The sequence below is a fragment of the Montipora foliosa genome, chromosome 6, assembly GCF_036669935.1.
Source record: "Montipora foliosa isolate CH-2021 chromosome 6, ASM3666993v2, whole genome shotgun sequence".
NCBI lineage: Eukaryota > Metazoa > Cnidaria > Anthozoa > Scleractinia > Acroporidae > Montipora > Montipora foliosa.
The window spans coordinates 23,180,723-23,193,644 of record NC_090874.1 but is presented as its reverse complement, the minus strand read 5'-3'; the positions used below and the strand labels follow the sequence as shown (position 1 = coordinate 23,193,644).

The 12,922-nt window shown below is 39.1% G+C and overlaps 1 protein-coding gene across 29 annotated transcripts in view; it reads left to right on the top strand.

Moving 5' to 3' along the window:
• Positions 1-12,922, top strand: part of LOC138008882 (uncharacterized) — a 63,442-nt gene that overhangs the window by 27,690 nt on the left and 22,830 nt on the right. The window contains exon 1 of one of the 29 annotated variants that reach the window (XM_068856192.1): positions 5,704-5,908. The exons of the other annotated variants lie outside the window; for them this stretch is intronic. Within the exon in view, the coding sequence (XP_068712293.1) occupies positions 5,842-5,908 (67 nt within the window). The 5' untranslated portion in view covers positions 5,704-5,841. Of the gene's footprint in view, positions 1-5,703; positions 5,909-12,922 lie in introns of those variants that run through there. 29 annotated transcript variants of the gene reach the window in all.

The following is a 12,922-nucleotide window of genomic DNA, read 5'->3' as shown; positions in this document are numbered from 1 at the left end:
GTAAAACAATAATATTATTATCACTTGGTCTGTTCCATGCACAGTCTGTCCCTTAAGATACTTGAAAAAAACATGGAAATCTGTGCCTCATTTTAAGATCCCCTTATAAAAAAAACTAAACCAATTACGGACTCCCTTAATGAGGTTTGGTCGACATGGCAGATAAAAACAGTTGCGCACCTCTTGAAAGTAATGACCAAGTCAAATGACAGCAGCCATATATCAACACTTTCCACAAGATTTCTTCAGGTCAGATGATTGTGACAATTTGAAATCACCAGAAATCTAGAGATCAATTAAATTTAATCATACCAAAACCTGGTGTGTCCTGCAAGCACCAGAGAGCTGGAAAGAAAGAGCATCACCATCTACCATACAAACCATTGCTCTTGCTGTGGAGAACCATGTCACAGAAACAACTCATGGCTCTCGTATCAACTATGTCAGAGGTTAAACTTCTGTTTTGTCAAAACCCTCCGCGTTTTTAGAGGAATTGCTCTTAGGCGAAAAACCAGTAAACGAAAATGTTATCAGTTTATCAAATTTACAACTTTTTAGGTCGTCAACGGTGTTCCCGAAACACGAGCAAACATGGTTTTGTCAAAGATAACTTCCCTGGAGACGACACTAAACAACTAATATTTCATGCCTAAAATAAGCTTACCTCTTTTGAATTTCTCGTTGGGAACAACTCGGAATACTGTTTAGTTTTTCTGTCGAGGGGCCATGTTGAGGGTGAGATCTTGATCATCAAAAGGTGCCAATATAACTTTCCTTCACCGCTGAATAAACTCAAAAACAAAGAGCTCAAAAGCTCGAATCCAAATGAACCAAAATGTTTTCGAGGGCGGAGCAATGCGCACTCAGTGTGCCGCGGTGTCATCGAATACATGTAAGATAGAATAAAACGAGCTCCTTAGACTTAACCTGGGCGCGTCTTTAATTGACGTAAGATGTCAAGCCGCTTGTTGTCACTTTTCTTTACCTATCTCATCTACATGTGCGTGTCCATTTAAGATCACCAGAGAAGGTGACACCTAACATCTTTACTTAGCTTTATTAACGCACTCTAAAAATCCTTCCTAGTGACCACAATTGGGTCAAAGTCAGGTGGGGATCTTGAAAATGAGATGCGTAGTTCCTTACATTTGCCCTCGTTCAACTGGAATCCGTTTATAGCTACCTGTCTACTTAGATCGTCAACGAGACGCTGAAGATCACTGTTCTGGCTCCTTTGGACAACCTCAGATATCGTGGTGTCGTACACGTACTTCCACATATTGTAGTTTCCAGTAGTCGACAGATCGTCAATCATAATCACAAAAAGCCAAGGACCGAGCTTTGTGCCCTGTGGGACTCCGGATGGAATGGAGCCCCACTCGGAAAAAACATCCTGGCTAAGCTTTACTCTTTGCCTTCTACACGTCAAAAAGTCAGTTGATCCAGGTAATGATGGAACTTGGTAGACTATAAGTCATCAATTTAGGCGTTCCAGTCTGCATGAAATCATCTCTCACCTCTGTCTCGAGAAGAACCAGACACGCACGGTTCTTACGTTACGTTTATGCCCCTGTAGAATCAACCGAAAATCTCACTCCTTGTCAAAAGTTAACCAGCATGTTAATATTTTGGTAGGCTACAATACTCGTCACATTTGTTGGAACACCCATCGCCGTTTCCCCCTTCCTGAATGGGGGAAGGGGGATGTGGTATAAGCTACGATCTTGTAACACGATGATTCTGACTATTTGCTAAGTGTTCCAACTAAATATGTCTAGTATTGTGGGTTGCGTACGGCAAATTTTGATTGACAACTCCATCCCCTGGAGTCCACGAGGACTACTCTGATTGGTCTAGCTCAGCGACCCGTTTTTGGGGTCTCTAAAATTGGCGCCTATCAAGCATGAAAGTCCTTCTTTCCGGGGCGCCATCTAGATGAGACGAAGGAATTTTCGAAAGTCTATGACGATAGCAAAGATCTTTTTTTTTATATATGAAGCCTTGGTAAAAGGCAATAACTCGTTCGCGCAATTTTCAAACACAAATTCCGCCAGAAGTTTTCAAACAGACAAGAAATAGCAAACTTTCTTTCATCAGAAGGGATTTTGTCAGAGAACAGCTGCATCTTCCCTTTTCCAAGCATGGAAATTTTTTAAGGCGGTGAATTAATTAGAAATTGAAGTTGCTCTTACACGCGACCTCTATAGTGAAATAGGCCGGTCTTAACTAAATTGGGAATTAAAAGAAAATATAGTATACCAAAATTTCCTTCCTTTTTGGCTATATCTGTTTAGATAATTCACGCATTTTGATTGGTTTTCGCCTATGATCTATTAGAAGACAGACGCATAGCTGACGGCATCATAAAGACTTAAAGTGGTACTTTCAAATAATCACTTCCTTCATTTCTTCAGATTTTGAAAGTGTGTTTGCTTTTAAATACCTGCTTGGCAAATTTTGAGATTTGATTTTTATCCAAAGGCTGTTTACTTTGAGTGTAAATTTTGGATTTCACGGTCCGCCATTACTCACTTACTGACCGACTGGACCTCAGAGGGTTGGGTCTAAGGAAAAGTGACTTCATTCACTCAATAGCTTAAATTTCAGCGTGTAAACGCAGTTTATTATGCATGCAAAACACGAGTTTAAAATCTGAAAGCCCGGAACTCCCGAGCTGCATATTAATTCAGTCACGTAACAAGTGCATTGCATTCTTAAACTAGTGAGTCTTTGACGTACCTTTCTCCTGGATCCAGCTCTCTCAAAATTTGAAAGTACTAGCGGATCATTCGTATCAGCTGGGCAAAGGCCCATATATAAGAATGACCACAAAAATAGATAAAAACCCCTTACGTAAATCGTCTCACTTATATAGCGACTGTGGCAACCCCCGGACGTAATTTACCCTGGGACACGAGTATTTATACCCCTGAATGTAAGACGTTATAAACCCTGAATGTAAGACCTTTAAAACCCCCTGAATGTAAGGCACTTTCAAAACCCCTGAATGTAAGATGTTTTCTACCCTGATTGTAAGACGTTATAAACCCCTGAATGAAGGACGTTTTAAACCCCTGAATGTAAGACGTTTTCTACTCCTGAATGTAAGACTTTTAATACCCCTGAATGAGGTTGTAAATGGGGTTAACCGACTAGCGAGAAAGGACTAGAAAATATTACTGACTACGGACAAAACGAGGAAAAAATTACCGATTAGCGACAAAAAAATTAACTGGAATTTACCTACAGCCGACAAAGGTCGAAAATCTTAACCGACAACCGACAAAGTAATGAATTTTTAACCGAACAACCGACATGTGGACCCCCCCATTCAGACCCTCCTGAATGTAAGACGTTATAAACCCCTGAATGAAAGGCACTTTCAATCCCTGAATGTAGGACGTTACAAACCCCTGAATGTAAGACGCTTTAATCCCCTGAATGTAAGACTTTTAAAACCCCTGAATGTAAGGCACTTTCAACCCCTGAATGTAAGACGATTTACGTAAGGGGGTTTTATCTATTTTTTGAGTTACTCTTATTTATGGGCCTGTGCTCAGCTGCTACGAATGATCCGTACTAGCGTACCATTAATAGGGAATTTCCAGTTAAAAGAAACAAGTTTCCCTTTTGAAATTAAGGCTTAAAACTTGAATGATCACTTAGTGTTTACTTAACATAGTTTTGAAATGCAAAGAAAAAAAGATTTGACTTTTTGATTATAGTACCACTTCAATTCTTTTATTAAAGCAAATAAATTCCATGTTGACGGGTGCCTGTTCAGTAACAAGAGCCTACAATTAGCCTAAACTTGGGCCTGCAAAAATACAGTGGTGTATGGTTAATTTAGCAGTAAAGAAAAGAAAAGAGAAAAGTCTGTCCTTCTTATATCGGCCTTACATTGCGCGTCTCATGATGTTCGAATGATGTATGTAGCGAACGCCTTGCTGGGATTAATAATATTCCGCTGTCTGAAAACAGATGACTTACATGTTTTTGGCACCTTTCTAATGTACTACTGCTGTCCTTGGCGCATGGAATGTAACCAGTGTTGTCTTTTCACGAAAAAAAATTAAAACTATTAGAGGGAGATATATTTTGTATTAACCAGTCCTGTTTGAATGATTTACAACAAAGATAACTCGGATTAATTTCTTGCTGTTGCAGAGCGTTGTTTTGTGAGATTGTAGTTCATAGGGGAAACTGAATCTCTCAATACACGATTTTTACATCAAATACTCTGAAACACTTGTTCGCTGCTTGTCTTTTGGTTATCACTTGTCAGATGTACACTATGAGTTTCGCTTTGGAAAAGTACCACGCAACCCTCGTATTGCATGTGAACCCCTCGCAGAAGCAGTTCGAGGTTCAGCTGGCACCTTTGCAAGTGGAAGAAATCCTATCTCTTTCTAATTGACTCGTCGTTTGCTTGTACTTATTAAAATCACTACCCATGTTTTACAGGTTCGTCTCTACTTTTTGTCTGACTTTTATCGGTAAATGAGGAATAAATAATTTATAGTTATTTGCATTTACATTATAAGGCGCGCTATAAATACACTCACGCTGAGAAAAAAAAAACCAACTTTGAATCCACAGTGAAGACAAAGGAAATATAAACACACGATCTATAAGTGACAGAATAGGTTTAACGTCAGTCTATCTAGTCTTTGAAGTCTGGGACTGAGCTAAATTTGTTATCCTGGGAGATCAGTGCATAATTTATTCGCTTCATGCTAAATTCGTCCAGTCTGGCCAATTTTATTACTTAATTTCGTCATTTATACTCACTTAATGACGATATTTTCACTCAATTTTTGTCTCGTTTTATATGCAGTGCACCATTATGTAATCAATAATGTAATCCTAAAAACTTATTCACTTTTACAACGGAATCAAGTAACCCTTATACCCCACATGTTGTCGTAATTTTATACTACACCAAAAAGTATTAGAATCAGAACGTTCTTTGTTTTTGTTTTTTTTTTTTCCCAATTTTACTAAAACGGCCGTAGGACGTAGCTATAGGACGTCCACTTAATGGACTGTAGTCTGATACTTACTGATTACAGCTGATGAGCTGTCTATCTTTCTGGAGAATTCTTCATTTTTCTTGCCAAGATTTAAATCGCTTAAAATCATTTTCTTGTGACCTTGTGAGGAGACTTTAAACTTGTAGTAGAAACAATATCGAATTACACCTTTTTTTGGTTCCATTGTAGGAAAATATAGATTCACCCATGGTACATTTTTGGCCATGACTTCAAATTTAGGTGCGACAATCAGGAAATAATATTTTTTCCCAAATATATCTCCATCTCTGGAAATAACAACCCTCCCCTCAATTTCCAGATATATTCGCGATCCTAGCCTGATGATGCACAGACTCTGATTTATTTCGTGCTCCAGCAACGAAGAAACATAAGGCTTAGGTTTACTAAACTATTGACAAATAAAAAGTGCCGTTAAATGTTTTAGATAGACAATAGTATGCTTCTAAGCTGAATCGCCTTTTACCTTAAAGCACAAGACTTAATTTTTATTCAATATCCTTTTTGTGAGTAGCAAAGCACCACAGGAAAATCAATCATCCGATTTCCATAAAGTCATGCCAGTGTTAACGACTGCGTTATTAGCTGCAGAACGGGACAGACGTCTGAGGTTTAATTGATCTCATATGCAGGTAACTTGCAAATCTGTAAAAGCCTGCACTTCAAAAAGTTCTAAGAACGCTACAGTTATTCATTTCCTTCTTGGAGTTGACCGAGGAAAGTACCTTTCTGCGCTTTGCGAAATTCAAACTCCTTTTTAGTAGTCAACGTTCGCTCATCTCAAGTGAAAATGTTGACCAAGACTTTTTACTTGCTTACATGTCTGTTACTGTTGTCAATGATGGAGAGAGCCAGGGGTAAGTTTTGTTTTAGTTTTAAAAATCGGATTGACTTTTGGACTGATTAGTTCAGCCCTACCGTTTATAACAAAATTGATTCTTCACTGGTCATATTTACGGATATCCATGGGCAGTCCAACCTCCCTTAGAGAGAGTTTGCACTTATGCTCAGGATTGAAAGCATTAACTAAAAATTTGCGCACAAAAATGATACATCGCAAAGGTCGCAAGAATTTCGTCTTCGACGACTAAATGCCATTTAACCAGAATCAAATGCAAATATAGCAAGGATAAAAAAAATACCGCAAACGAATGATGCCTAAGTAACAGAAACCAAGGCATTGAGAGATTTAGCAAGAAATTTCAAAGAAAATTGTCAAAAAGTAGCAAGGATTTTGATTGCCATGGCAAAAGCGCGCTATGAAGAATCTACGGGGTAACAAGTTACTCAGAAAGGAATGTAATAAAGTAAGAACAACAGAAAAAAGTTAGTATAAAAGCGGTTAGTAAAATGTTTGCGAACAAAAAATATCGACCTTAACAAGGATTGTCTTTAACGGCGAAATGTCCGTTAACAAGAGTCGCAAATAGCGCAAGAATAACAACTTTCAAAAAACAAAGAACGAGCAAGCAGCAAACAGCATTTACATTTCAACAGTCGCAAAAATGTTTTTAGATGTTCGCAATTCCTGCCAACAATAACCACAGACATCGCAAAAATTAGACAAAAGTCAGCCCACAGCAAGCAACGGCAACATGCCCGCCAATAAAAATCGCAAATTTATTAAATAAGTAAGTCTTTGATTGCACTCACGTGACAAGGCGGCCATGTTGGTGCCAAAACAATAGAGAAATGTAGCTCAAGTTTTGCATAAAAATAGAGTCAAATTCCCAAAAGAAATTTTCGCTGTTGTTCTTTCCACCAACATAATGACACTAGGGAGCAAAAGGGGCCCTAGGAAGGGAACAAATATGACAAATATCGCAAGGCACGGGGATTTTCCTTTCAAAATGATGGAGGGATGCCATCCTAGTTGTGCTTTGAGATATATGATGCTAAATAACAGGAGGAGCAAATAAACGTGGCTCCTGTTTATTTATTTAATTAGTTAGCTTAAACTCACAACGACTGAACACAATATCGAATGGGGCAATTTTGAGATTATTGCATCGGGAAAAACAGATGATCATTGTAAAATAGAAGAGACATTGTATATCCAGGAGCTGAAGCCCTCTATGAATTCGAAAGCTAGCAGTGAGAAGTTGTTATTATTTGTTTATTAGTAATAATCAATCACTGTCAATGTTTTCTTGTTATTTTAAGATCGTTTTTACTATCTCTATAGTGCCCATATCTATTTATTTCGTATATAAGAAATTTTTGAAAATGTTACTTTTGAGAATGAATGCAGAGAAGCATACGAAACCCCAAGTGAATGTAAAATGCATTTTTTTTTATCTCCCCAGTTAGTTATGTTAACTTCGCGAAGACTTTGGTCGCGTCTTTTCGATGGGGTAGATATTGACAAAAATGTCATTTACCCACAACCGAAATGCACTGTTTCCGGTGAAAGGGCAACTGATTGACAGGATAGCACAGTTTTGACTGCCGCGCGCACTGCAGGCGCGGGTTCCGTATGCAAGGAGGATTGGATAAGCGATCAGAATCGTTACAAGATATACGCTAGTTAATGTAAGACGCAGCAATATAAAAATGCACGCGCGCTATCAAGCGAGCGCGTTACAACGCAGTCTGAAATTGAACTTAAATGCATACAGAAAAAGTCGTCACTACTCAGTCCCAGAGGGTGTATTGATCGAAGCTGGTAGGCCCACAGAGCCTCCATATCCCAATGCATTACTTCGTTACAACATTTGTCTATTAGGCGGACCCTAACGTCGGTGGTGGTGTAATGGTTATCACACCCGACTAGTAACGGGGGAACGTTGGTTCAAATCCCGCTCAGGGCCAATTTTCTTTCAAACCTTTATTCAGTTAAAAATATGAGTATTTGGGGAGTACGTGGTCAGGGTTTTAGTGGATCTGTACTCGATCGACTATTTATAGCATTTTAATAACGCAACGTACTTGCAACCTACAGAACAAATTCGATTCGCTCGACCACGTGTCCTCTAATTTATGCTCATACATTACAAGGGTTTCTCTCAGAGAATTAGAATAGAAGAGGAATATTTAATTTAAAGAACAATATTTAGTGATTTTAGATATTAACGACGCGACATCAGCATAAGCATCCTCATCATCGAAAACCGAAAGTAAAAATTGATGAATTTTGTGCTTAAAAGGTCTCTTCCTAAATATACGCAGATCAGGCTTCAAGCAATTCCACACCTTAGCTCCAGGGATCGAAAAAAATTAAGCCGAGCACTAAAACTTGAGATCACTTGAATAGGTGAAGAGATGACAAATATTCCTTAGCGCAGAATTTAAAGTTAGACGAGAGGTTACTTACCTTGAAGTGTAATTATAATTCTCTGAAGATTATGGGCTAAATTTGCATACTTCCTTCAATACTAACAAGTCAGCGGTCACTTTCCAAAGTAATTGTAATGTAAATGAGAACGGTACATAACCCCAGGCGTGCTGCATAATAATCAGTTCTTCCTGGTAGTGTGAGTCAGTGGCGAAGGCATAAGGTAACTGAGGGGCAGGAGATGCTGGGAGGTAAACTAGTCCCATAATGTTCCGCATATCTTCAGAGAATTATAATTACACGTCAAGGTAAGTAACCTCTGGTCTAATTTTAAATTCTCTTTCCGACATGTTCCGCGTCATGGGCTTAATTTGCTACTATAGAGCACCGACGCCAATGGACACGAAAACAAGGTCAGTCCAAGAGGCATAACAGAGTGACATTCAAAAGAGAAGTTTGTTGAGACCTTAAACGAGATCAACAGCATTAACAGCTGAGTCTAGCGTACCTGGCTCAACAGATCTCCAGTAGAATCTACGAAACTTACTATCATTAGACCAATTGGCCAGCTTAAGGATATGCCCCACGGCCATACCCTTGTTGTAAGTTGCCGACGTAACAGCCCCCCTAACGCTATGAGCTTTGAAAACGGAAGTGTCTATGCCCGCACCAGACAAGACTGTGTTAACCCATGAAGCGTCCATCAGGATTGACGAAGGATATAAACAGTCAGAAATCTGTCGAGTTTCTAAGATTACAAGTACGTGGGATGTACGCAGAAACTGTACTCATAGTAGAGACATGTGGCTTTGATGGCATGGAGGGAAAATTAACTATAACTGATGGTTTGCCAGGTCTCGATGTCTTTAAACGTTCTGTAACAATAAATTGAATTGAATCTTTATGATGTATTAAATTACTGATACTAAGGGCACCAAGAGTCTGAGACCTTCCAGCTAAGCATTAGTGTCAGCCGCTTTAGGCTAAGACTATTTAAAGGAAAAAAGTTCCTAGATAGTGTGTCAAGACAGACACATCCCAAGTTGAAGAATAACATGGTAGGTTATAAATATCCTTTAAAATAAAAGTCTAGACACTAATGGATCAGAGCCAACTGTTGTGTCATCACGTGGCCGCAGTGTCGATGACGAGGCTGATCTATAAGGGTTCAATGTACTGTAGCTCAAGCCCTCTCCAAAGCAATCTGTAAGACATTCCTTTCACGGCACCAGCCTCTCCACTTTTTCCAAACTGCTTGGTACTGTTTTTCTGTACCTGTTCTCCAGCTTGCACAGATAAGGTTGGTCGCTTGAGAAGAAATTCCCTCTTCTGAGAGAGATTTCCGGACACAACCCAAGCAGAAAGCCTCATCGCTCCTGCTTGTGTGGTCGAACTAGCAGATCCTCTCACTGTGGCAACAGTACAGTACGGTTGCACTAGAGAATTTAGAAGCACTGTGGTACCAGCCCTTCGACGGTGGGTCAGACAGGAGCTATTGGTATTGCCACAGCTTTGTCCCTGCGCACCTTCGCCAATATGGCAGAGATAAGACCGAAAGGTGGAAAAATGTAACAACTCATATTAGACCAGGACAGGGAAAAAGCATCAACTGCATATGCCCCTGAGTCAAGATGCCAAAAAACATATTTCTCAACCTTAAAGTTCAGCCTAGATGCAAGTAAATCTTTATTAGGGATCCAAATGGTTGACTGGAGATCACTGAAGATGGTTGGATGCAGGGACCACTCGAGGTCCTCAACAAAACGACTTGAGGCAGAATCAGCCTCAACATTTAAAACCCCAAGGGACATATTGAGCACCATTACCAAATCTCCTTCGCAAGTGTGTTAACAAGGTCAGATCTTATTCCACCCATGTTATTGATATAAGATACTGCAGTGGTATTGTCCAATTTAAGCCTTCTTGACCCAGAACCTTTAGATCTTTCAAAGGACTTTTTGACAACTTCTCTCATAGCCGATTTCTTTACGATGGGCTTTCCTTCAAAACATAATGAACTGCCTTCCAAGGAGAGCTTATCTTTGTTACGCCAAAAAAATGTAGCCAAGGTGGTTTGATATAGTGGAAGTGACTGGAATGCACTATGCGTGCGAAATAAAGGTGCATTTTTTTGCGGGCTAAAATGGTGAATTTGGTGGGTTATAATGTATTTGTTAAACCAATAAAAAGTGAATATCAAACAATGTTACAATTCAATGAAAGCCAACTAAAATCGAGAAGCCATTTCAGTGTTCGCAGCCGGTTTCTTACGGCTTTGGTGTCTAAAAACACATAATTCAATGAAGAATTGGTGAATTATCAATCTTCTTAGCAAAAGGACAAAGTTCTATAATTGTCCTCTCTTGATATTATTGAGCCGACGGTCTTTGTTCAGTTTTGAGCAGCTGCCATACGTTGTTATCTCTCAGCCCTAATAATCAAAGGACGCCATTGGGCAACTCGTGGATTAAGTATTTTACCAGTGGGAAACGTCTGGTGAACTTGCAGTTTGTTAGAAAATGGGTAGTACCATGCGTGTTCCCTTTCAAAGAGCAAAGGCTTTATTGACCAGCTTTTGTTGCACACTTTACAAAAAACGTATTTCAATAAAAATAAAAATTTTCTCAAAAGATCGTATTTCTGGCCTAAAAAATAAGCATGTAGAAAATGGGGTTGTCAGGCCTGCACAGCTCCCAAACTAGTGGTTTAACATTTCTCGTACTTTGGTTCTTACGAATATCTCTTGGAATGATCCCCCTGTTCTGTACGTGAGGGGCGGATCCTTGTAGATTTCGCTCTGAGTCAGCAATGGTTGCTGCTTTATCAAATGCCAGTTTTCTGTCATGGTTTGTTTTAGGCATGGCACTGATGATTGATATTAATATTGTGCGACAAAAGACAAGATTTGTTCGTTTTCCTTTTGATTTTGTAGGCGGGCTTGTTTCCTATCTTCATTCTTTACATTTGACAGAGACGTTTTATAAGACATCCTGGGTAGCCTCTTTCTAGCAAATACGATTTGAGCATTTTAATGTTATCTTCAAAGAATTTTTGGAGAGTTTGTTCTAAGAAGTCGTAGAGCCTCTTCTTTAATGAAGCCTTCTTAATTTTTTACACCCCGTCGGTGAGACGAACTGAAATGTCTCAGTACGCTTAAAATGAGCGCGCACGTTATAGACTGTGTCTTTTTCCTTCAGAGATGCTGGTATCCAGGAATGTTATTTACGATTTCATTCGTAAATTTGATTGTGGGGTGATTCTTGTTTGCGTGTTCAGCAGACCGGGGAATTTTGCTTCTAGTCAGAGCAAGACTACGTTGTTTAATTTACGTTTTGATACTTGTAAGTTTTAGCTTGTCTTTTCTGTAACATGACTTCGTTGGTATTTTTTTAATAATGAAGAAATGAAACAGTGTATGGTTTGTAAATGCAACTATGAGTAAGTAGTAGAAGTCGTTTAAATAACCATTGGTCAGGCACCAGCAATAAAGCTGTCGAAACTCATTCTGTATCCTGGTAGCAAGGAGACACCACATTTACACCTAAACCACCTAATCTGACAACCCATTCCGCTTTACTTGGCCTGTACCAATTCCGAAAGCTTGGGAATATTGTTACCTTTGGCTCCTTTTCCTACTTTACATTTCCTGCTATTAATTAATGGTTATTAACTTGGTTAACTGGAAAATACATACTTCATAATGTCTAGAAGGCTAGAAAGTTTTTGTGACCAAGTGTAGATGTTGCCGGTAAAATCCGTTTTCAGGTTAAATCGATGTTCCTCATCAATTTTAGCTGAGTTAAATACGCACTCAGAAGGATTGAAGAAATTTTTTGGAGTCTAAATTAAGCCTAGAGAAAAACTAGGGTCAGGTTAGGATCAGTTTCGGTTATTATACATAGATATCAATTGACCAATTATAGAAAAGTAAATAATGAAAAGAACTGTGTTGGGTTGAGCATGTTCGTTGTTGTAGTGTAGTGGTGAAAACACAGTACTACAGTGTCTTCACAGTACTACAGTTCACAGTACTACAGTGTCTACGGTGCGAGTTTGAGTACCGGTAAGTGCCTGGTACAGTTCTTTGTTTCCTTACTATGTTGTAATGTTGAGACTGGATTAAGAAGTGTATGAATTGGAATCTGCACATCTTACTTCGAAGTACAGAGAGGATTTAGACAGGGTGACCCGCTGTCACCATATACCTATTTATTATTGCGACGGAACTTTTGGCAATTACTATTCGAAGTAGGACAGACATCCAAGGAATTGAAATAGGGCGGGAAGAATTTAAAATGGTGCAGTACGCTGATGATTTAACTTTGTTTGTGCCGGACCTTGAATTTGCACAACGTATTTTTCATCTGTTTGATCAATATGAAGCCTGCTCTGGTTTAAAAGTTAACTAATCCAAAACAGAAGCCATGTGGATTGGATCGTTTCGAAATAATGCAGAGGCACCCTTGGGATTAAAATAGGTCAACAGTGTTAAAGCACTCGGAATTGTCTTTATATATAAAGAATCAGAACAATTGCAAAATAACTTTTATGACAAATTAAAGGATATTTGGTTGCAGACGCGACTGTGGCGTTGCAG